We start from the raw sequence: 26037 nt of genomic DNA, 5'->3' as shown, positions 1-26037 counted from the left end.
GCGAAAGAAATAGCCTGCCCACGCATCAATTGACGAGCGATAGGAAGACCAGCTTACCATAAAGATTGTCTGCGCTGCGTCAAGATTGGCTGAGCTGTGGGCCTGCAGCTGCAGCTTGTTACTTTTGCGATAGTGAGAGAAGTTGAGGTGTGTTTGTTTGTTCACGGTATTTCAGTGATGGATGTTATATAAACGCTGGATAAAACGCTGGATTTGCAGATCGTTTGAAACTGATAGATGGAGTGGTCCCAGTGCTAAAACATGCAGGACATGAACCGCACGCGGTAATTGAAACTAAGTCATATGTCTGTGTTTTGTTGGCAATCGGCGCGTACGTGCGTTATGTAAACAACACAAACTTATCGTGAATCAACAGTTATGCAGGGATAATGCAATGATGTATTGTGTGCTAGTTCCTCCTCCTTGCACACCCCCAGGAGGTTGTCTGTTTTCAGAAATGTTCGTACAGCTGTATCTATCTTTATAAATGTGATATACTATAAATATACAGTATACTATAACATACTTCAAGTATATACAAACTATATACTCAAAGTATACGAGTATGCAGAACTACTCTATAGGTACTCAAGATAAATATGTGATTGTCAGAAACTGTGCGTTCAAAAAGACCTTTAAAAGTAAAATGCATGGAAACATGACACTTTTCCTAACAATGAATATATGAGTAACCTTAAAAATGTCTTTAAAGTAGCCTTGAGGTGACCAAACATTTTTAAAGCATGCATAACAATTATAACTAAATTAGCAATGATGTAATGTATGATAAAACTTACAATCTCACTGCAGGACATAACATCCCAATATAAATATAAAAAATGCCAAAAGAAGAAAGCACAAAAACGTTGTTTTCTTTAAGAAAACCAGCTTGCACATTACTTCTTAATTTGCACCATCATGTAAAGGATAATGTTACATGACCGTGTGCCTCCTCTGCAATTAATCGGAAAGATAAGGAGCTGTACGCTCAAGGAAAAGCCATCCGAGACAAGTGCCCATGAAAAACAGGGGAAAACTTCAAAGCCACGAGATTCCCATCCTCTGAGGACGTGAGTTATGTGGCCATCCAGTGATCATGAAAGAGCACACAGGGATGATCCGAGAGCCAATCATGCACCTGGCCTGAACTTTCCAAATAACTTGAAGGGTGGAGGATCCATCATGGGAAGGAAATGCATTCATCTCCAACATGACTGTTAAGACTGAAGATCTTGTCTGTCAAATCTATCAACGGATCATAAGGCCTATACCTCAAATTACACTGACACAAAGCAAAATATAAAGTATGTATGGTAAAATAAGACAAATGTATAATGAGAAAGTGAACGAAGCGGAGCGTGTGTGAAGGGTGCATGCATACGTGTCTTCGCATTTATAATACGTCTGTCTAAGTGGCCAACGCCTCCATTACAGCCCCGTACGATAACGGCAATCACGTCCATTACAGCCCCATACGTTAGCGGCCACAGCCTCCGTTCCGGCCCCATAGGTTAGCGGCCCACCGGGAAAACGCCCGGTACGCCAGATGGCCAATCCGCCCCTGGACTAAAGGGGTGCAACATGATGCAACGAGTCCGCGTTATTTTCGGGGCAACTTGTTTGACGTGCACCATCAGTACTACACGGTGCGCGTTTCATTGATTTTAAACACGTACGATAGTTATGTCAGAGTTTACAATGCAGAAGCTGTGTGGTGTCCTTTGGCTGTCAAATTAGCACTTTACATCTTTAACAAATTTGAACAGAAGTTCCTAAATATATGAGAATACACTTTATTTGCACGCAACTCCTTTCATGCATACTTTTATCGGAAGGGAGACAGAGAATGCACTGATTCTAACCCTACCGGTTTTTATGATGCAGATGTAACGTTTCTTCCATTGCTTGCTTTCGCTGCCTGAATGGATGTTTTTGTCTGCACGCCACGCACGCAGGTTAAAATTGCAATGCGCGGGAGATTCAATGAGGCCGCGCACATGCGCAGTTTAAAGAGAACATTGGTTGTAATATTTCTGTACCCGTGCTTTACATTTTTAACAAAAGGTTGCCTGTGAGTAAACAGTAATTAGCAGACCCCTCGCAACATCCAATAACTAGCAGAATCATCTCTAACCAAGCCAAAAGACCTCACAGTTCCGGGTGTGATGGCAGGAGAGTAACATGCTCATAGGCTCTAAAAGCATCACTTCCCAATCCCCTTTAATCCAGCATCCAATACAAATGCACTGAGATTTATCATTTAATACACTTAAGTGGGATCCCTCGCATCTCAATAAAATGCAATGAAAAGCACAGCTTACTAGCACAGTAGGCTTTAGCTAAATCGCTTTAAAAATAGTCACTGGAGAGAACTGGTTTTCCGCTCCTCCCAGCTATTGTGTAATTAATAAGCAGAGTGTGTGTGCCAGCAGGACTTTACAGTATATGGATACAGATTTAGCAAAGAACAAGCAGGGTCTTGGTTAAAATTGTTTTTTTTATTACAACCTAAAATCGTAAATGTGTGATACAATGAACACAATGCGATTCTTTGGATAAAAACATCTGCCAAATAATAAATAAATGTAAAATAGAGCTAAACAATAAGCGCTGTGTTTCTGTCTAAATGACCATAAGTGTTTTAAACTGTCTCTCAACGTTTTTAAAAATTCAGCAGAATTGTCAGTTACATTAAAGGAGTAATGTGGAGATTTGAGCGGCATCTAGTGGTGAGGTTGGGATTTGCAACCAAAGGTTCACTATACGTGTCATCACGTGTATGCTTCTTTGCCGAAGAAGATAACGTAGTAAATGTGCTCTTGAGCAGTTTGTATGTTTAGGGCTACTGTAGAAACAACATGACGAATTCCATGCAAGGAGACCCGCGGTATGTAGATAGAAATAGCTCATTCTAAGGTAATAAAAAAAACAACGCTTCATTATGTAAGGTCTTTATACACCTCTGAAGACATAGTTTTACTATATTACATTGCTTTCTGTCAACAGATCCTCCAAAAAATCCTGCAAGACTGTTATTATAGACTCTAAATGGTTAATGTAGTGTCAAAAGTAAAAACGGCTTTACGCTAGGAGGACTGGATGGAACCTCGTGCGTCTGCCCCTGACAGCAGTCCAGCTGTAATCTCAACAACACGGACAGGGGATTTCATTAGAGGACTGCAAAAACACACACACACACACACATCCTCAACCTCTCCATGGAGATCTGGAAATCTGAGGGGAAGGAAGAGAGGGCACTATTTTCTGCCTGGTCAACGACTTAATTTCTCCACAACCCAGAGAACAAAAGCAGGGCTCTTGAGAGCTGAACTTTTACCCTTTGCAAACATATTCCCTTTTTTCTCAGAAATGGTTAAACACCACACTTAAATACATCTTGTAAGACCCAATTTCTTAGCTTTTAATGCTGTCTGAGGTTGTGCCGAACACTCTGTTAAGTCAATGGATTTTCTGTTCACTCCGTTGTACTTAAGGGAAAGTTCGCCAAAAAACTCCATGTCAATCAAAACCTGTAATGACTCCTTCTTCTGCAGAACACAAAAGAAGATATGGTAACACTTTACAATAAGGTGCTATTTATTAACAATTAGTTAATGCATTAGCTAAAATGATCTAACAATGGACAATACTAATACATCACTTATTAATGTTAATTCATGTTCATTTCAGCATTTACTAATACATTATAAAAATCAAACATGGTCACTGTTAACATTAGTTAATGCCCCATGAACTAACATGAATAACTGTATTGACATGAACTAACATTAACAAGGATTAATAAATTCTGAAAAACTAAATTGTCCATTGTTATCTAATGTTAGCTAATGCATTTACTAATGTTAAATAATAGCACCTTATTGTAAAGTGTTACCGAAGATATTTTAAGAAATGTTTTTGCAGTTTTGTGTCCATATAGTGGAAGTCAATGGGGACAATGTTGTTTGGTTACCATCATTTTTCAAAATATCATCTTTTGTGTTCTGCAGAAGAATAAAAGTCAAACACGTTTGAAATGACCTGCGTGTGAATAGATGATGCCAGAATTTTATTTTTGGGTGAACTATGCCTTTAAATTTCTTGAACTAGTTTTTTATTTATTCATGCTGTTTATATTTTCAACCCATGGTTTTGATTTTGCAAGGACTTCAAAAATCCCATGGATTCAAAATGAGATTTTAGGTCATTTAAAATCAGTCAACGTCTGTTAACTTTAAATGTGCTTCGTTAATAAACAAGACCTGATGCTTCAAAATGCATTCTGTATGAGAGAGAACAGAAAAAAATACATTTAATACCTGCAGCCCTAATTATAAGTAAAAGAAAATAATAACAAAGGTACTGTGGAAAATCAAATCCTTTCTAAAGTGGGGGCTGAAGGTGGATGGAATAGCACGTGCATTCCTTGCTAATTTGGAAAGCCTACCGACGCTCTAGCACCGCACGAAGGGTAGCGTATGTGCTCTGGAAAATCACCAGATCCATACATTGTTTGGACTTAAGACATAATCCTCCCTATTGATAAAATTACGTCGAGTGTGTCTGGAATTCCGCAACGAAGGATTTAGCACACATGCTTTTTCCTCTTTCTGGTTTTCCTTTAATTTGCAAATCTTGTAATCTAAGACTAAAGCTGAGTGAACTGACTTCTAAACCAGCAGCGCTGTATCGGCCAAGACTGCAATCTGTTTTCCATTTGAGTGTCAAGACAGCATCCACACTGGTGGTTGACAAAAGCTGTTATTTCGAAATGATTACATACTAAAAATCGTGTGAGGACTTTGGTAAGTTTACGAACTATTTCAGTAAGGGGAAAGAACCCAGCACACGGCAGCCATGCAAAAAAAAAGAAGAGGGAAAATACAGAGCAAGGCTATTTACCAAACACTTCTACTGGAACGTAGCAGCGGCAACACCGTTCACCCGGAGGCGAACGGTTATGGTTTTCAACACAAGGCATGTTTTCAGCATTAGTCCAACACAAAGCCAAACCATCAGAGTCTGTCTCCGCGTCGGGGAGGACACGCTGCATTTGGCTGCATGAGGACAGCCAGAGCAAAGCTCCGGTCCTGGAACGCCTGGGACGGTGGTCTTCATCAAAGTGTGCTGAAGACAGACTTCCTTATTTTATTTCCTCGGGAGGAAATATTGAGTTAAGACTTGCTGCGTTAGTTTCAGAGGTGGCAGACGTAGCTGAAGGGAGAAGAGGAGCCAATAACTGAAGCGCTCTGCTCTCTTTTTCTCCTTAAGGGGACATATTTCTCACAGAAAGAAGTGCTTGTGTCAAGGGGTCGCTCTGCGAAGCCAGGCGGGTCGGTCGTTCAGGGTTTGGCTGTCTGTCTGCAGTCCACTCTTTGGCCCCTCAGTCGAGGCCTTTGATGCAGGTTGTTATGTATAACAAATTACAGGTTTTCAAATGTACTTAGGATTTGTACCTCATAACGTTGAAATGTCACACACACGTACACACTGCGGTTCGGGTTATAGACCGCATTTAAAATGGGAAAACGGCATAAACCAGATGACACGTGGACTTCACCTTTTAGATGTTTCCACTCATGCTGTGCGTGCAAAGAGATGGATGGAAGCCCGTTATATATTCATAAAAATCAAAACATCTTGACCTGTATACAACCTTAACTGGTCTCTCAAATAGATAATATAAAAGGTTTTCAAGATTAATGCACAGATTTTTTTATAGCTATTGAACGTATTCTCCAAACAAAGTGAAGTCAAGCAGGCAAATTTCAATGAAATAGATTCAGGCTGTGAACGATTAAGCATTTTAATCAAATGAAAGTAACAGTTCACCCAAAAATTTACATCAGAACAAAGAAGTTTATACAGATTTGGAACAACTCGAGGGTGAGTAAATGAACACAGAATTTTCGTTTTTGGCTGAACTGTCCCTTAAAGTAAATCATATGACAATTCATCTAAAAATAAAACATATTTGCCATAGGTCTAATGAATAAGGGGTAAAAAATGTTATGTAGGTAATGTGAATGTATTATGTATTATTTGGATAATGTTTGCTTTATTTATTGAACATAAGACTATAGACCACTTTGGAAGACCTAAAAAATGCTGGTGCAGAAAAACTTCCCGTTATAGTTTTTTAACACAACACAAATGTTTGAACAAAATACGACCGACAGAAAATTTAGAACCAAATCAAAATGTTAAGCAAAATCTTTAATATTTCATTATATATGTAAGATTATTAGAATAATACAATTAAATAAAGAAAAACTGAAATTGGCAGTGCTGCTGGACCGGTGTTTACATCTTAAAAAGTGGTCTATATAGCAATAAAAATCTGAATTAAATTGTACAAAGTTTAAAAGCCTTACTACAAAATTTTTATTGTATATAGTTTACGGATTAATAGTATTTTTAGTAGTAGTGCATTAGACTGACAGCACTTAAATAAAAAAATGATCAGCAATTTGCAAACGACATGCAAGAGAAAAGACCTTGTGTGAAAATGTACGTGTAGCTGGAATACAACCAGAACACAAATGAAATCCAGCACCATGTGATGCACGCTAGGCCAAGCTGGATGTGATGTCGAGGTTATACACTCACCCTGAAGAACCCGAGCTCTTGCACACACCGAGGAGGGGTCGTTTCTCTGCAAAGCTGTCAGTCTTGAGGGAACCTGCAGACGTAGAAACAGATAATGGAACGTTAACCGCTGACCCACATAAAGACGGACATTCACGGACATTCATTCTCTCCCAGAGCCACCCACCGAACCCGAGCCCAAAACGCAGCTACAGCAACAGGAAGCGTGTTGATTGCATTACAACAGATGCTCCGTAATCAAATTAGGCCTCGAAAAAGTGCATAAAAACAAAATACAAAAAAGCAGGCACCTTCTTCCTGTCAGTTTCTATATGCAAACGTGCACGCCCACCCCGACCGCGGAATAATGTCCTGATCCGCACAGAAACTTACAGGGATCAAATGAAATTAAAATACCAGCATGCAAGACGTTAACTGGAGACAGAGAACAGAAACGCCACTCGGCAAAACGTGTCAAACACAAACCGTCTCTCCTGGAGAAAGCCTTCAAAGCTTTAGGAGGAGTCTTTTGTCTGACTGGCTTTAATTTTGGGGGTTCTGGGGAATTACAGAATGGCAAAAGGCCGGTAGGCATATACTTGGTGGAGAAAACATGTCGCATTAAGTTTACAGATCCCATATTTATCTAATTCTCTTGATTTTAAAGAGAAGGCGGAAACTTCCATTCGCGTCCAGCTAGAAGACGTTAGATTTTGTGAAGCTGTAATTGGGGTGCCACGACACTAATCGGCTCCAGGACCGCATGGTCCCTGTGGCATGGCGTGAGCGCAAATGTGTCATTCTCGAACCCTTAACACTTTAAAGGGCCTCTTCTTCATCTTCACTTCTCTGTCATTGCAACTGGTCACGACATCCAATCATAATGCAAATACGATGGCGCCCTAAAACAAAACAGCTGCCTTCCATTTACAAGTACAGTTAAGAGGAAGAAATTCACTTTAGCTACTCTCTGCCCGTAGCGCCTCGGCTTCAAAAACAAAATGACTGGACGTCGAGACGAGTGGTTTTCATTTGTGTTTCGCTTTAAAAAAAATAAACCTGCTTTCAATTTATGCCGCAAAATATTGAGGGAATTGTTTTCTGGAAGACATAACAAATTTCCTGCATTTCGGTAAATAATATATTTACTGAGGAGGGCCATTTACGTGCCCGCTTTCAACAGAGAGATAAACGTAAGCCAAGAGGAAGTGAATGTTGTACATATAACAGCCTGTATCTATCACCTGGACATTCATCACTACAATAACATTGCCAGCGGTCAAATACAGAACGGATGCATAAAATCGGAGAAAGCGGAACTTCCTCCTTTATTCTGGGAAAGACATTGCCTTATTAAAACTGACACCTATTTCAGGACTTTTCAAATCCGGCCACCCAGCAAAAACAATTACTCTTTTAAACCCAACTACAGTATGACACTGTGTGCTGCAAACAGATTGCAATCAGTTTCCCCACTAGTGCAATTCATTTGATTTAGCAGAGAATCGCGCTCCTCATGCGTCGACCGTCTGCTGCTTCTTATTATGACAATTCTCTTTTATCCCAATCCAGCCCGCGTTCAATGCCTTTATTGTGCATTGTTGAAATCTGCCGAAAGGACAGAATACAAATTCTGAGCATAAATGTCACACCGCAATACCATTCAGTGCATTTCTTACTCCGTATTGTTTGCGTTTGTGTGTGTGTGTGTGTGTGTGCGTGCGTGCGTGTGCGTGTGTGTGTATGCATGTGTGTGTGTGTGTGCGCGTGTTTTACATATTCAATATTCAATATTACCTAAAAGCCTAAAGAACATCAGTCATGAACTACAGTCAGAATAATACAGAAGGCATCAACTGTGTTTATATATACTGTATATAATGCTTTTTGCAATTGTGTTGTTCCACAAATGAATTTCAAACTACATTTACATTTTTTATATATATTTACATATATACTTTTCCTGCCATATATCAAATTAAGTATGCTTAAAAGAAAATTGCACTAAAAATATTATTTCCACTTTTCAATATTCACCTTATAATTTCAGCTACGATATTAAATCCAGATTAGTCACAAAAAAAACAAGGAATAGAATTAAAAACGGGAATGACTTAACCAGTACCACACCTAATCAAGCTTTGTATATTTTAGTTTAGCAAGACATAGCGTGAGTTCTACTTTTTTGTCTTAACAAACGGAGGCATGTGACGGCCAATGAGTGAGCCGTGATGAAAGAAAAGGAAAAAATCTCAGAAGTCTGCAGATACTCTCTGCCAGAGCGCTGCTAAAAGTCCGGCCAGCCGGCTGACAGCATGCCAACATAATCGTGAAGGGCTGATTTTAATATTAGGATGGGAAAACAGCGGGGCTCTGGCAAGCACTCCGCACTATTAACAAACAGGAGGTAGTCTTTAATTTAAACATGATATATGGAAAAGCCAGTGAGGAAGAGGGACGTGGAACTTCATAAATTGTGCCACATCTTGGTTTAACTTGATTAAAAAAAGCATGTAACTGCTGAAAACTGATTTTACTTTCGAACCAAATGACAGTGGCAAACATGACATAAAAATAATGTGCCGTTTATGTAACATTTGGCATGTTAGATTAATCTGAGCATTGCAGGAGATCACGCTCTGTCAACACATATTTCAATACGGGGGTGGACGCTTAGTCCTGACAAGCTGAAAATTAAGATGTCACTTGAATGTGGAAGTTGTAATAATAATTCAGAGCAGCAGTTGTACATACAGTAATGGAAACAACACCATGTAAAAAATCTGAAAAAAACTGCAGGTCTGTGCTGATGCTAAACAATGCAAATAATAAACAGTCTATGCACAGCTACGTAAATACATTCTTTATGCTTTTTAAAGGAGTAAACATTCCCTTTTTTAAATAGATATTTGGTAATATACCTAATGATTAAACAATTTTCCCATCATTTGTTCCATATGATTGACATGTTTGTTCCATGGCTGCCAGATCTACTGTTTATGCAACATCAATTAGACATTGATGTTTTTATGCTGTTTGGGACGACAATATGTTAAATTAAATTAAAAAAATTCTAACACCGACACGATTAATCGCATCCATAATAAAAGTTTGTGTTTACATAATATATGTCAGGGTATTGTGCGTATTCATTTTGTATTTATAAAAACATACACATACATACATATATTTAAGAAAAATAGAAAAAAATAAAATTAATAAACATTTATATATAATTTTAATTATTGGTAAATATAAATAAATACATCTAAATATTTCATAAAAATATATACATGTATGTGTATGTTTTTGTGTTTATAAATACAAAATTAATATGCACAGTACACAGAAATATGTTATGTAAACACAAATTTATTCTGGATGCGATTAATTGCGATTAATCGTTTGACAGCCCTAGTTCTAATGCGTTCTTTTTTCATTTGTCATGGAAAAAAATGAAGAAACCATTTCAAAGACCATTTTTAGTTTTTCTGAATTTGCTATTTATAGGTGTGTTTAGATCCAAGTTGTTTGCACTGCGCTCTTGTATTTTCTTGGTTGTAGTGGTGCGTTAATCTTCAAAATTATTCATTATACACAATGATTCGCACTCACAAAAGTGTAAATATATTAATTACTTTTATCCCATGATGGGAGGCAGGTTAACACAAACGTTTTGGCTAATACCTTCTTCAGTGTGTTTAGCCATTTGGTTGCCACATCCACATTTGAAATTATTATGTACTAAAATACAAAAAAATTAAAATAAATTTTTAAAAAAAGAATCGATGACCTTTTCATATAATGAATTTAATTGTTGATATTTTTCTGTAATACATAATTGGGAATTACTTGTTTTATTCTTTTTTGTTTTATGTTAAGGTTTGTGGTGTTGCTGTGGTGATCTGTATATTTTCTACAATGATGAATTATGGTCTTTTTGTATTTTAGTTCGGGTTTGAGATTGATTAATTGGTTGTGTGTTGGTGATGTGTAGTGATCAATGAAGAGCCGAATTTAAGTTTATGACATTTAAGTTGTTAACGGATTATATTGATAAGTGTTTAACAATTGGGCTACACAGGTGTGGACAATGATGATAATGATGACATAACTTCAAATGTGGATGTGGCAACCAAATGGCTAAACACACTGAAGAAGGTATTAGCCAAAACGTTTGTGTTAACCTGTCTCCCATCATGGAATAAAAGTAATTAATATATTTACACTTTTGTGAGTGCGAATCATTGTGTATAATGAATAGGTGTGTTTAGATAAAATTATTTTTGTTTCATTCTGTGAACTACTAACAATAATTATCCCAAATTTTAAACAAAAATATTGTTTCTATTCGCATTTATTTGCAAGAAAAAAAAGAAAACTCATAAAGCTCATATTCACTTATAAGCAATACAACAGTAATATTTGTACATGTATTTAGAATAAGTTCAAATATAGTTTTTTGTGTGATAACCTCGATTTTATCATAGTTTTCATGTGTCTTGTCATGATGTCAGTCTTTCACATTGCTGTTGGATGACTGAGGTTTGATTTTGTTAAAATTCAACAGACACTGGACTGGAACGACCAAGATACTGTATATCTAGAAATGACGATAGTCTTCGTTTATTCAGTGGCTGTATAAATAATGACTCTGCGGAAGCATACAGATAAAGTGGGAAAAGGTTACTTTATTCAGGGTCACTGATACTTACTGATGTGAGGGGCGGGTAGAATCCTAGCCGTCCGTACGGGCCCGTGCCGCACTGAGAACAGCTCCTGTGCCTCACCATTAATCTGCAGAGAGCAGAAACAAACAGGCTTGTTTAAGACACCTGACAGTGATGTGGGACACAGTTCAAAGAAACACAACAGCTGATGGCAGGTATGAGATTAAAAACCAGATGTGTGAGTGATTATGCATAAACCTTGTGTCTATGGGAAATGACCTATCTTTTATTTGTAAGGCGTACATTAATACACTGGACTGTGAATCACACAATGGTCTGTTTGGTCTGCAGTGGCTGTGATGTGGTTTGATAATGAGTCACCCAACAACTAAAAGATAAACATCAGACATCTGTGGACAAACCAAAGTGAGCCACTTAAAAAAAACACAGCACAGCCATGTAATGTTATCTGACTCTCGGATATGAGCAGACAGAAAAAAAGACTAAAGCCACAAAACTCAATACAGATTTTGACAAACGTGTTCTTAAATGTTACCCATGCTGTTTAAAGCTGAACTGTGTCATTTTTGTTCATTATTTGGTTTATTTTTCCCCTAACCTAGCTTAATATACAGATAGAACCATTAGCATGTCAATTGTAGGTTTATTTCCACAAAACATTGTGTAAACATGGTGGCATTGAAAAAATATTGCTGTTTGCTTGAAAACCCCAACCAACCCGACATAGCAATGTTACCTCAACCAATTGCAGGAATTTGAGGCGGCCTCAACCAATGGCAGACAGGGAAAGCAATTCTGTGGTGATGTTAGCAGCAGCGCAACAAATTACACGTTTTAAGCCTTTTTTCAGGATAGATGACTTTATGAAAAGTCTCTGGTTTTGTGTAGTGCTAGCAGACCTTTTTATACACATACACATCCCGTTCCTGTCCTGCACTGTGACTGTAAGCTGGACAAATCAGAAATGCTGATAAACTTTATGTCATTTGGGGGCAAAAACGTGGTCGGGGAAGTGAAAAAACAATGGGATGCAAACAAAGAAAGATTTGTTCACACTGTAGGACAAATAATCAATGCCAAATGGGAGAAACAGACGGAGGCGAAGACAGAGGTTGGCTTAGTCCAACAACTAGACCGCAACACAAAAGCTACCCTGCACCCCATAAACGCACCCTCAAAACACAACAGCCTGTCCGTGACTAACTGTTCAACTCCAATATCCAGCAACTAGAATGACCAGCTTCATTTGATTGAGATGCAAATTTTACAAATCAAATTAGTCTTCTCAATAACGATATGTCATTCTTAAGCTGATGGAAAGCCAGAGATCTCTGAAACCAAAGCTGGGAGTGGCATATCGCATCACGCTTGCCGTAATATTTCGATTGCCGCCCCAAATCCTACTGTCCTTTATTCTAGCTTTTGTTTTAAGAATTAAGCCCCAGGTGATTTTGACTAAGTGTTTTGTACTCTACGCGTGTTAAATTACAGAAAACGTCCTTTATCAAGTCACTAGCCGTAATCCATGTGTCTTAAGCAGATAAGCCCACAGAGGATGATCACTCTTTTGGACAATTAGTAGCTTTTCCAAAACGAAGGATCAGAGTCGTGTTTTTATTAAAAGCGTTCAGACTGTAGCTGCCAAGTGGGAGATTAATATGGCATTTACAAAACGGTTCATTTGAGGTGAGAGAATGGGAGGAAAGAAAAGAGAAAGAGAGGAAATGCACGCAGGCCACCGTGCAGAGTAAGGCTGCACAACAAAATCCCCAGCTGGTAAATGGGGCAGAAGAATAATGGAATTTAGCGGATTTTGAGGTTCACATTAATGCGACCGTCATTGTGCATTGACTGTTCACCCTTGCTATACACGGCTTTACTGGTGGCATCCATCCCCAACCACTGAGCTATTACATTACTACTTATCACAGCAATATGCAAAATTGAGGCTTTGTTGTTTTTTCCCCCAGTTTCTAATTTCATTCACATGGATATGATGTACGCTGGCCAGAAAATGATTCTCAGTGATGGAATTCAGTGAATCTCTGCACGTGTTCTTAGAAAGCAAAGAACACAAAGTTTAATTATCAAAGAACAATGGCCTCTCCATATCACATTGGCAGATACAGATTTGTGAAGGATCTATTTGGTTCTTGATATAATAGAGATAATAAGACGGATGCAATATAACAGATATAAACCTCTGATCTGATTCATGAAAAAACAATTTAGCCTATTTAAAATCTGTGCTCCTGATAACAAACCAGACAGCGAAGACCAACAATTCAGACAAACTGTATTAGAGGCATAACAATAATAATACATTTTATTTAAGGAGTCTTTCTAGCACGCAAAGCGCATACGATATAATAAATAGATACAGTAACAACAACAATGCAATTAAAAGGAAAACTAAATAATACAAAAATATGGCTCTATAAAATGAATAGATGGTTTCATCGGACGCATGCACCTGCCCAAAGTGAACTTCCGGCCTGTGTTTGTTTATTGGACTGGCTAGTGGCTAATAATATAACCACTTTTTTAATATATATTAATATTAAATATATTTTATAATAATATATAATATAATAATATATACAATAATATATTTTATTGTATTTGTTGAATTTTATTAAATAAACAATTTGTTAAATGGGTGGTGTAACTTTGTCGCATTTAAGTTTAGCCAAGTAACGTTTTTTCTACTGGTAACCCAAAATAATACTGGCTAGACATACTTTTAACTTGCTAGCTAATGTAATTTAATGTAATTTACTTTTGCTTGTTATCAGAAATAATCTAAAGGGACTCTATTCTTTGCGGATGTGTACCGGAAGTTAAAGGGGGGATGCAACAGTGTTTCATGAATTCTGACTTATTTACAATATTAAACGTGCTGGCTTCTCATGCTTGACATGGTCAGCTTGTCAAAAAACGAGTCGGACGTATGACGTAGTATTTCTGTGCTCGATACACTCCCCCACCATTCGTATAGGTTTCAGAAAGTTTTTTTTTTTACATGAAAATCCGTTTCGTAACAAATTTCTTAGTCCTTTATTGGACAATTCTCCCGGAAATCACGCCCATGCGTCAACCAAGGAGAAGGAGCAGGCCCACACTTCACTTTCACTTGTGTGCAGGAGAGAGAGAGAGCATACGTTAGCGAAGTTCAGCTGTGTTTGTTTGTTCTCTGCATTTGGGTGATGAATGTTATATAAATGGTGGATATAACGCAGGATTTGGAGATCGTTTGAAACTGATAGATGGAGCCGTCCCAGCGCTAAAAGATGCCAGAAATGAACCGTCTGATTTGTTTCGCTGACCAGAAATGACATGCTTTACCTTCAATATTTACCATTTACCATTTTTAAATAATTATATTAGACCAACCTAGGAGTACGGCCCAAATGTATGCCATTGGTTAGGCAGATTTTGCCATGCCGGGCCGGTAGGAATGCTACAGAAAGAAAATTCCACAGAGCCACTATGTTTACACAGCTCACCTTTAAGTATGGCAAACCAGACAAAACCCATCCTCACCGTAAACCCAGTGGGCTGCTTTATTAATAACAGCAGAGCAGACACCTCCAGTGCCCTCCCTGTCATCCCTCCCCTCCAACACCACTTCAATTAGCCCCATCTAATCTGCCTGCTATCTGCTGCCAGCCAGCAACACCTCTGGAAAAGATTCTGCTCTACTGAGAAGTTAATGCATAGGAACAAGGACACCATCTTCCTCCTACCTTCAATTACACTCAGGGTGTCGGCTAAGCAACTGTCACAAACACTTTTCAGGCAATTCATAGCCAGACACTGTGACGCTTTCAACACATTCAAAAAAGTGAGAGATTTATTTCTCCACAAACTGTAATGATGCTCAACAGCCTCAATCATTATGTCATTACAATGTTATGCAACCCTTTCTCGAGGAGATAACGGTCAGCACATTCATCATTTTTTTAACATTATGCTAAACAAGCGATCTATACCAAATGGGTCAGGGTCAGACATCTTAAAGAATCTGATACGAAAAATTTATCTTTGTTACTGCAGGGTTGAAACAACCGAGCCCGTGAAAACCTAAAATGTAAAAAATATTTAGTTTGCGCTCAGAAAATTAACTTTTGTCTTCACATTATTTGACTCAACATAGTACAAAGTCTCTATTGAAAAACAAGGCCATGCCTTTGTCTATGGTGACACCAAGTGGTGAGAGAGGATTAAAGCATTACACAGCAGCCAAACAATAAAAACAAGTCAGCAATAATTGTAACTGGTCTGGTTGAGCATGTCAGTAGCACAGACAAGGTCATGAATTTGATTCCCAGGGAATGAACATGCACTAATAAAATGTATAGCTTGAATGTACTGCAAGTTGCAATAGAAATAAAGTCTGCCAAATGCAGTAATATATCTAAATCTAGATAAAGTCTGCAATAAGGAAGAAACAACACAGGTCTTTGAAGTATGTCATCCTCTAAGCAGCAAAACAATTGAGCAGATAGTAAGTCACTTCAGCCAGGTGAGTTATTTTAAATACAGACAGATCATCAAATTGATGGACAACAACCATGTATAACTTGCCTTCTGAAAATGACAAGCATGCATTTACAGAAAAGACACAAGGCAAATTCAGAATGGCTAAAAGTGAAATACCCAAACAACATCCTGCTTTAAATCCTACTATAAACAGTATACAATCCAAGCACACTGTGTGAAATGCTGTGTCCCATAATAAATGTGACTGTTCGCAATATTAACCTTAAAGGGATAGTTCACCCAAAACTGAAAATTCTGTCATCATTTACTCACCCTTCTTTGTGTCCAGCAGAACAAAGAAATGTATACAGATTTGGAACAACTTGAGCATAAGTAAATGATGCCAGAATTTTCAACTTTGCGTTAACTGTCCCTTTAATAACCTAATTTGACAGGACTGTGATAAACTGGACATCTCAGTAGAGCACCAGGCAATAACTGTGATACTAACACAATCATAAAGAAAGACTAACACAGAAATTAACAAAGGTCCGACAGAGAACTTGCCGATATGATCCAGATCTGCATTCCATCGGTGTAGCCAATCATCAGACAAAGAGGCGGGTCACTGCTGCTGCCGTGCATCTCCTGAAACTCTGGTAAGCGGGCCACATCTGTCCACATGGCAAGGCACAACAAGACAAATAACTTAGTTAATGTGCAAATGAGTAATTACATTTTATTTACTGACAGAAACCAACCATAGCACATTTCTCACATGCCTTTAAACAAAAAGTGTCGCCTGCACAAACAAATAATGATAGGTAAACACTCAGATTACACAGCAGAATAAGACATACAGTACCTAACATAATGAGTATTGTCCAACCAAATCCAGCTAGGAAACCAACCTGAATCATATAGATGCGAGCGTCATGATAATCAAGTGTGTGAAATTTTGAGTATGAAAAACTTCTGCAAACTACTGACATCCGATCAGCGATTACGACCACATTTAGGATTTGTGTTACATACCATCTCACTGCCTGTTTCTTGTAGCACAGGACTTTATTGCTCGAGCAATTCTTGAATGTGTGTTTTTGTCATGCTCCTCCATGTCTAATAAAGGAGAACGCTTTGTATATAGGGAAGTGACCTATTTGTCAGGTATGGTGACCCATACCCGAAATGTGACCTCTGCATTTAACCCATCCAGAGAATAGTGAACACATGCACAGCAAGTCGTGAACACACGTACATCGGGACGTGTGTTCAGCTGGGGGCAGTGGGCAGCTGTCATTGCAGCGCCCAGGGAGCAAGTAGGGGTAAGGTGCCTTACTCAGTCGTAGAATCGAACCGGCAACCTTCTGGTCACGAGTCCGACTCTCTAACCATTAGGCCACGACTGCCCCTATATATACAGTATATAGCCACTAGGAGCAACTCCCTCGCCGTTTCTTTCCATATATACACAGCAGACAATAACTTTTACACAAGCGACTATAATGTTTTTCAGCAGACCTATAAGCCAGCTTCATCAGTCACTTATATCATAGGGAATATGACTCTCTGTATCTGTACAATGAAGCACTTCTAACAATTCAGGTGTAAATATTTTGTGGAATTGCTCATACTTTAAGAACAAATTGTGAGCACATTGTAATGTCATTACAGCAGTGGTATATAAAAGTGTAAAAAAACACAATGCAAAACTTGGTTTGCCTCTGAAAAAGGAATGCATCATCAGACAAAACATTATCCAGATGAATTAAACCTACCATTGATGTCTGCTTTTTCAAAACGGACCCACACTATCTTTTCTTTTTCATCATTTGTAGGTGTCCCAGTGTATGCCTATAATTTCAACAAAAGAGTATTTTTAAAGCCCAAAACTGCTATTTCTCTTTCTTTCATTACCAATCAATTATACATTTTAAAGTGCATCTTCAAACTTGCTTGAATTATTTTGTTTACCTTCAGACTTAAAAAACAAAATTAATTTACCAACAGTGAGATAATAAATAAACAAAATCATTTACCTGAGGGACTACATCCTGCAAGAACGTAACAACACTTTCCATGTAAGACTGCTCCCTGCAAAACAGCAGAATTGTTTCATAACACTTGTTCAACACTTATCAAATATTCATCCCTTTTCTTAATTATCACTGATGTCTTTATTTGGGATTTGTTTTTACAATTTAAAATATAAATGTCATTAAGCTATAGTAACAAGAAATGAATCAAGCTCTTACGTTGCAGCCTGTGCTCGAACCACAACCCCACCAGCACAGCGGCTTGGTCTGCGCGGGGAGTCGGACGCCATTGCCAACCACTCACTATCCTGTTGCATTACAGCAAAAGCATACGATGATTTTTACATGATCATTACACAACACTTAACAGCATTGAAAAGATGTCTCATCTAGACAGTTGTAAAAAAAAGTGCTGGTTAGCTTGGAGCATTAGCTTGGAGCATTCTGACCTCTGTAATAACCTAAACAGACGAACTGACATGTCATCAGTTCACAAAACTACTAATTTTCAACGTAATGTAAGTTACACATGAACTGCCTACAGCTGCGAAGGCAGAGATTTGCATGGTTCAGTTCAATCTGCAACATAAACACATTCCTATTAATTATTGATCCTGTAAACGATCTATACAAGACAACATAAACATCTGATCTGAGAAAACAAAACACTTATAATCATAAACCTACTCTTAACCAGATGGACTTGTAAACTGTAGTACTACGTGTGTACATACTTTCACTACCACCTAAACAATGTCACTATTAATTGAATTTGTTATATTTTAAAATATATTGAAGACATTGTAAAAAGAGTTATTCTCGCTTTTGAGAGAAGATTGGCTGTTTCACTCCCCTATAAACATCTGCACTGTCTGTTAGCTTAGCCAGTACCGCTATCCGCCACCATAACGCTTCAAAGAAAATAACCCCAGCATTGACAGTAACATGCATGACACTCGAGAAAAAGTGTATATAAAATTTGACACAAAAATAGAGTTGATTGTTTCACAAAGTGACATATGTACAAACCCAAGGCTTTGTGTTTTTAATTGCGGATCAACGAAGGTCCTCACAGAATGCCACAGTACACAGCGACGCTGGACATGCAGCGGAAACAACAGACACTTTGGCCAATCAGAGAATAGCCTTTAGAACAACTAGCCAATAAAATTACGCAAAAGGCGGGCACTTGGAAAACGCACGACCAATTAGAGCTGAGAAAGCTGTTTGGGTTTTAGTTGTCACTGAAACGAAATTGGAGTGTCGTTAAAAAGGAAAGCCACGGCGTGGTGGAGGATCATAAGCAATAATTGCTTGGTTGACGCTCATGTGAGCACATCCATGTGCGGAAAATTGGATCGTTAGAGACAACAGCCTGGGAAACATGCCTGTCACGTCACGCTGCTGATGTGTTTATTTACATCGAAGTATCGCGTGATCCCAGCCGAGCCAGTTCGTTCAACATCGTCTTTTTTCGGAAAGGGCCACCGATTGGACGACTAGATTCCAGGCAAAACGTCAAGTGTTGCAGTTACATTAGTGTAAGTATATGAGACAACCGTATGTGTTTTGATTGTTGATTTTTAGATTGTACAATATAATGTAACGCAGGACCGCATTAATATTTATGAGAATGTTTGACGACGACTTACACATCATAGCCACACGCAAGAAAAACATTGACTGTTAATATTAAGAAAAATTGGTAATATTTTTAAGACATATCTAAAAGGCATAATTCTATGAAAAACGTGTCAATTACATTTATACTGTTTTTTGTGTTGTCTACTTTTACTTTAAAAAACTTAACTCCAAGATAACTGAAAGGCTGCATCACCTCCCCATTGGATCCCCAAACAACATACAGCACTCATTTGGCAAGACGTGTAGTAGTCAGTTTAGGCATTATAAAAAGATGTTGTTGCTATATCCAAAAACACCATATCATATACATGAAAAACATTTTTAGGTTTGACCTATCAACTACAAAAATGTGTAACACTGAGACAATCATTGTAAAAGCTGTTTTTTATTGACCTGTTTAAGCATAGCAGCACCTTTAGTTCTCCCATCAGGGAAAAACATTAATATGTTAATGAAAACATTAAAACAAGTCTAAAATGCATAATTCATTAAATCACGCTTAACATTAACATAGGGTTAAGATTTGACACCAGTGAACACTACAAATGATGTACCATTCTGTTCCATAAAACAACAAACAAAAATACCTATACTGTTGCTTCAAGTGAAATCCTTTTAGACAGACAACCTTTAAAACAGGAGACGTGTAAGCTGCAGGCAAAGATCTTCTCAGAAGATATGGTTTCTTTTTCTCCCTCCCCCCATCTATTGTTTTTCATTTCTTTTTCCACAGTGCCGCAAATACAAAGGTCTACAAAGACTGCACCAATGCAACTTAAAGTGCAAAAATCCCCAAAGTTGGCCCAACAAAAGCATTAAAAATTGGAAACAGTATTTTTCACTAAAATGTGGACACTCAATGGAGGAAACACTAAAACTTTAAAAATAAGAACATGTCATAATTTCATTAGTTTGCAAAACATAAAATGTTGTGAATGGAAGCGAGTGATGTTTTTGACATTGTTACTTGCTTCAGGTTTTGGTTTCTCAGTAGCTTATATAAACTTCAACATAAATGTACAGCTTGCATCGTAATAAAAACACCAATGTCAGCAAACACATACAGTAGTCTTCCCGTGCTGCTGAAACAGAGCTTGGACGTTTTCAGACTGTTTCTGACCCTTGTCACTGCTCCTCGACGAGGGCTGCTGGCTCTGTTTTTGTGGGGATATACATGAGGACTCTTTATGAGGGGACTGTGGTGAACTACAGCGGGGTTTCTTCACCGCAGGTGTGGAGGAATCCTCTAGCACCCGTTTGCCTGTAGGCACTTGGTCGCAATTGATCTCATTCTCCAAAGAGATACTATGAAGGAACGTGCAAGACAGGTCCTCGGAGTTTGTAAGGCTGTTGGGTGATGAATCAAGAATTCCACAACTGCTTGAGTCATAGCTTCCGTTTTGCTCCTCTGGAACAGGCTGTACTTCACTAGCAGGTGAAGGTGCATCTTGAGGTGAAACCTAAATTAAAAGAAACTATATGTGAACTTTGAGGGTGATGTTTTTTTATCTGATCTAAAACATAATATTAACAGCCTTGTAAAACTATGCAGACCTAAATGCATTTCAATTGTGCAGCTAAGCAACCCATCGAATTTGACTTTTTAGGAATTGTATTAATAGAGCAACAGAACATCTGTAGCTATCCTAACCTGAGTGTGCAAAGAGCTTGATTGAAGAAGAGAGCCATACTTTGGTCCCTGTAGATTATACACAACCTCATAGTCTGGCAAGATTTCTGAGGATGGCTGGTATGGCTCGAAACTGACAACTATGGCACTGGTGTTATCAGCACGGAGCATGCGTTGACGCCATCTCAGCAAGGCATGGTTCACCAGCAAAATTGCATTAGAAACATATTCTTTTTGGTTATTTTCCTGTGGGAAATAAATGTAAGCAACTTTATTGAAACCAACTGTGACCTCTCCTTAAAAAATATATATATTCTAGTCACATTCTTCGTACCGTGGCCTTGTCATTCTCCTGACAGATAGACACAGCCTCCTGTGGTGATACCATGTTCCATAAACCATCACTGCCCAAGATGACATAACGGTGCTTCTTTAAATCCAGCTTGATAACAGCAGTATCAGGTTCCGGTGAAACGACAAACTCTCCACTGTAAAAATCGTAACTCCACAGATCACCTGAGGAAACATGGGTGTACTTTAAATACAGTAAATGTTAATAATATAGATGTGATCATCTATTCCTACTGTGTTATCCTATTGAATAAAATTGTAAATGCAGTTGTCTCCAAATTTATTTTTATAAACAAGCACTGGACATATTTAGTAAGTAAACTGTTGGATGTCATAATATGTCCTTTTAAATATTGAGCCTTCATTTATAAATGCTTGATTGTTCAATAGCAAACCTAATTGTTTTTCTTCTATTGTGGGGTGTTCTTGTAGCCCACTGGCAGCTTGAGTTGCTATAAATGAAAGCATCTGTCAAAAATGCAAACATAAATGTAATCTACAATAGGGCTGTAACACGCTTATCGACTAATCGTATGTAAAATAAATGTTTTTGTTTACCTAATATGAGTGTACTGTGTACAACTATGTATATATAAATAAATATACATACATGCATGCATAATTTTAGTAAAGACATATATATTTATATAGTAAATATTTATTATTATTTATAAATTAAATATAAATAAAAAATGTATATACATATGTAAATATTTCTTAAACATATACATGCATGTGTGTGTATTTATTTATACATAATTATTATACACAGTACACACACATACTGTATATTATGTAAACAAAAACTTTTATTTTGCATACATTTAGTCGCGACTAAGCATTTACAGCCCTAATCTACAACCACCTTGAACTCTGAGTAAACATCAAACCAGTGAGTGCTGGGGCCCGTTTCATAAAGGAGGTTATTTAGTGAAATCTCCGAGTATATTAACCCTGAATTGAGGGAAACTCTGGGATTTCTGTTTCAGAATGCGAGGTATGTCAAACCCGTTTCTAAAAGAGTAACCATAGTAACTTACTCTGTGAACCTAATCTGGTCGGGGGCAGGTTTTCTTTGGTAAACCCAGAGTTTCTTTTGATCTCCTCCCCCTTTTTAAAGCCCAAGTGGTGTACCTCATTCATTCATTCATTTAATTGAGTCATTCATGGCACAGATTTTGATCACACAGAGACCATTTAGGAGCCGAGTGGAAGTTTGTCATTTCCCTGTGCATTTTTATTAAAACTGTACCATTTTTCTTTACAGTGAAATAGATATATCAAAACACATCATCCATCCTTATCAAAAACATCAGCCCTCGTGGTCGTGTATTACATCAGAGCATATTCTTTCCCTTACATTTTCTCACAAATTTTAGTTTTCTATGGAGGATTGGAAATGACTTAATAACGTGTATAAATAAAGTGCACGAATAAGAAATTAATAAATACAGACATACTGTAAATGCAGAAATGAAGCGATAAAGGTAATAAACAATTAATTTTGACATGCAGCCATTCCAATTCAAATCTGCTCTGAACAGGGTTCGAACCGGTGATCAGTCTGATTTTGACACGAGAGTCTGACACCCTAACAAGTGTCCTATACACCATGATGTCTCACACTCATCACTAGAGCACTGATGGGGAGTCAGAACAAAATGATTTTTTTTAATGTTTCTATTTATTTCTGTTGTTTCATTCATTTACTGATCAATTTATTACTGATTATTGTTATTTATTGGTAGATTTATCTATTTATTAATTTAAACATAAGTCATTTTCAGCACATTAGTAAATCTACTGTATGCAGAGCAGAAAGTGTGCCTCACTCTCAAGCGTTTTCTGCCGCCATGTTGCTGTTTTTGGTGCCGTTGCCATGGTGAATCGTCATATCGGAGCTCCATTAATCATGATTGTCATAGTTGTGGTGCAAGCGCTTAAGTCAAGGTAAGCCTACCCAGAGTTGATAGAACTAACTCAAATCAGCTGTTCTGATCGCATCTTGGTGTCAATCAACTCGGAGTTCACATTTTAACTCGGTGTTGGTTGAATCTCCTTATTGAAACGGGCCCCGCAGTGTCACACTTTGTTTACTGTTGCTACAGAACAGTTTATCATAGTGGTATGTTGCAATTTTGGCTACCCTTCAGTCGTGTTCACATTATCTGCAGAGCTAGAAAGAAATATTCTTAAACAAAAGCTAATCTATTCATTTTTATGCATTTTCTTTCACAGCAATTACACAGTACCTATGTTAGTGTTCTTTGTGCACATAGCAGTATATTTCTATTGTATTGTCCCTTACCGAGAGCTCTAGCCACAGCGAGAAAAGGGATTTGGTCAATGACAGTGCTCCTCCTTACTGGTCCATTGTGGGCGAGTCTGGGTCGTTTCCACACCACCCTATTGACTCCAGACTTTTTAATTACACTAAAAAAAGATTTGACAATGATCAGCACTTAGCATAGCCTTATTACCACTCATGTTGGAATGCTGTTTGTTATAGACTTTCAACTAATAAAACACACACACAAAAAAACATCCCAGCTATTGATTATGTAAATGAAGACAAATGCCAGAGTGTGTTTGGTTATGCTGTCCTACTTATGCTTATGGTGCAAAACAAAAACCAGTCGGACTACTAGATGTGTTTATCTGTGAGGTGCCTCCAGTGTGTTCAGACTAGCTGTGTGTGTTACACCGTTCACAACAACTCACCTGCCACCCAGACCCTCTATTCTTTTTCTTTCCTTCGGGAGGTCGGGTTTGTGGTCCTGTGTTACTTCAACAGCTTGGATGAATTCATCAGAGGGGTGATCCTGCACCCCCAACACCACAGCGGAGTCCCCGACATGAGCCACATACATACGGTCCCGTCGTATCACAACAATACTGGCAGTAGTGCCTGAGGTGCTGGGAAGCCCCGTGGCGGTCTTTGGCCATTCCGCTGCATGTATCAGAAAGCAGATTAGATCGGTTTTAAAACACATCTGTGATAAGTTACCATTTTTAAGAACAAGAATCAATGACAGACGCTGTATATATTTCTGCTGAAAAATATAGAACGTAATGGTTATTGCTATGAGCCATCAACTGTACAACTGTAAAATTCCCTTATGTACTGTGTATAGGATTTATGCTGTTCTATTGGTTTCCATCTGGCAGATAACATCCCACCAATGGAAACCAACACATTATCAGTACAGCCCCATTATAAACAAGTGAATACTTTACGATTTTTGTCATGGTTTCTATTGTTTTTTGCTTTCTCTCTCTAAAAGTCTTACTAACACTTCATTCAGTTAAAGGTTTAGGGTTTTGGGGTGAGATCTTGATTTGCATAACATTACTCAGCTGCTCCTCAAAGTTTGAAACAGCTGAGCGTGGCCTGCGCGTGCACAACTTCGCTTTTGGCGGGATGCATCTGATGTCTTCACCCACATGAGTGCTCGTTCAAAAACATCATCTGTGCTGACTTGTCTTTCAGATTCGTTATTAATGACGAGGTTTTCATCTAAAATATCGCACCGTTAAACTGGTCTAACCAGTGCCATGAGGTTTGGATTGCTTTTCTATAAACAATGAAAAAACACCATTACCTACAACACGTACATGTTCAGCTAACAATGACATAACTTACGTAATTTCTTCCACATGGCATGATGACAAGATACGAAACCCTTTCGCAAAGCAGCACACACTTCATCATCGTCATGAGACCAAAAGCCTCTTTGTTTTTTGACGTGACTCCATAAATGTGTGCGAGCGAAGCGCGCCGCATCCGGACCCCCGTGACCGTCGAACACGGCGAAAAGAGCCACAGGCCGCGGGGGACCGTTACGGGTTTTTGCGTAACGGTTCGAGGTCCGTCGAAGAGTTGAGCTGGGCTCATCGTCCTGAACGTAAGTGACTGTTATAGATCCAGGGATCGAGTTTTGTATTAAGGCATCACGGTTTTGGCCAGCGGAAAGGTCTTGTGCCTTGATCAATTCATCCTCACTCGGTTCATCCTCGTGCTTCATCGACAGGACGTCCTCCATGTATTTCCTGCCGCCTTGATCATAATAAAGGCTTGCTCGGCATGAAAATATCCCATCCATCGTTTGATCTGAAAGAAAGGCCGACAGAGGTGCAGAGAGGTTTAATGTTTGAACAGATGTAGGAGTCAGGCCGGTAGCGGGCTTTCCTCTTTGTTTACCTCTGATGTTGTGAGCATGCGCAGGAACACCATGACGAATCCACAGGGGTCACGGGAATCCTTCAGTTGTTTGACCCTTCATTTGATGGAGCCTGAAAGTATAAAAAACAATGAAAGTAAAATAAATGTTAATATTTATATAAAAAGGTTAATAGGCAGGCATAACAACCATTTATATCTTGTTTGCTTTACCAATTTATTTATGCACAAATAACTAACATAGACATACAAATATGGTTTGGGTTTAAATGCAACCTGAAATGGCAGGCTGTTATTTTAATTATACTCCGTTTGTACAAGCCATTTTTGTATAAGCCATTATTTTATTATTACATTTCAACGTTTGTCAAGTTTAGAAAATTAGTTTTGAAACTCATCGGTCCAGCAGATGGTGCTGTACGCTCTGTTTTAATC

The 26037-nt window shown here is 38.2% G+C and overlaps 2 protein-coding genes across 4 annotated transcripts in view; both read right to left on the bottom strand.

The window, feature by feature from the left end:
* Positions 1-18947, bottom strand: part of bcas3 (BCAS3 microtubule associated cell migration factor) — a 205445-nt gene extending 186498 nt beyond the window's left edge. For all 3 annotated transcript variants that reach the window (XM_057350698.1, XM_057350699.1, XM_057350700.1), the window contains exons 1-7: positions 18827-18947; positions 18017-18105; positions 17801-17855; positions 17540-17615; positions 16329-16435; positions 11304-11385; positions 6610-6682 (exon numbers count right to left, since the gene is read on the bottom strand). In XM_057350698.1, coding sequence (XP_057206681.1) covers positions 6610-6682; positions 11304-11385; positions 16329-16435; positions 17540-17615; positions 17801-17855; positions 18017-18087 — 464 coding nt within the window. In that variant the 5' untranslated portion in view covers positions 18088-18105; positions 18827-18947. The remainder of the gene's footprint in view (positions 1-6609; positions 6683-11303; positions 11386-16328; positions 16436-17539; positions 17616-17800; positions 17856-18016; positions 18106-18826) is intronic.
* An 876-nt stretch (positions 18948-19823) lies between these two features.
* Positions 19824-25624, bottom strand: ppm1da (protein phosphatase, Mg2+/Mn2+ dependent, 1Da). Its single transcript, XM_057351112.1, has 6 exons — positions 25066-25624; positions 24144-24372; positions 23731-23855; positions 21406-21587; positions 21093-21317; positions 19824-20901 (listed from the first exon to the last, which is right to left on the bottom strand). The coding sequence occupies exons 1-6, from the start codon at positions 25523-25525 to the stop codon at positions 20491-20493; spliced, it is 1632 nt and encodes a 543-aa protein (XP_057207095.1). The 5' UTR covers positions 25526-25624; the 3' UTR covers positions 19824-20490.
* Positions 25625-26037: the final 413 nt, after the last annotated feature.

This window comes from Triplophysa rosa, linkage group LG14 (genome assembly GCF_024868665.1).
Source record: "Triplophysa rosa linkage group LG14, Trosa_1v2, whole genome shotgun sequence".
NCBI classification, from domain to species: Eukaryota; Metazoa; Chordata; class Actinopteri; order Cypriniformes; family Nemacheilidae; genus Triplophysa; species Triplophysa rosa.
Note: the sequence above shows the minus strand (reverse complement) of the source record. Positions and strands in the feature narration are given on the sequence as shown.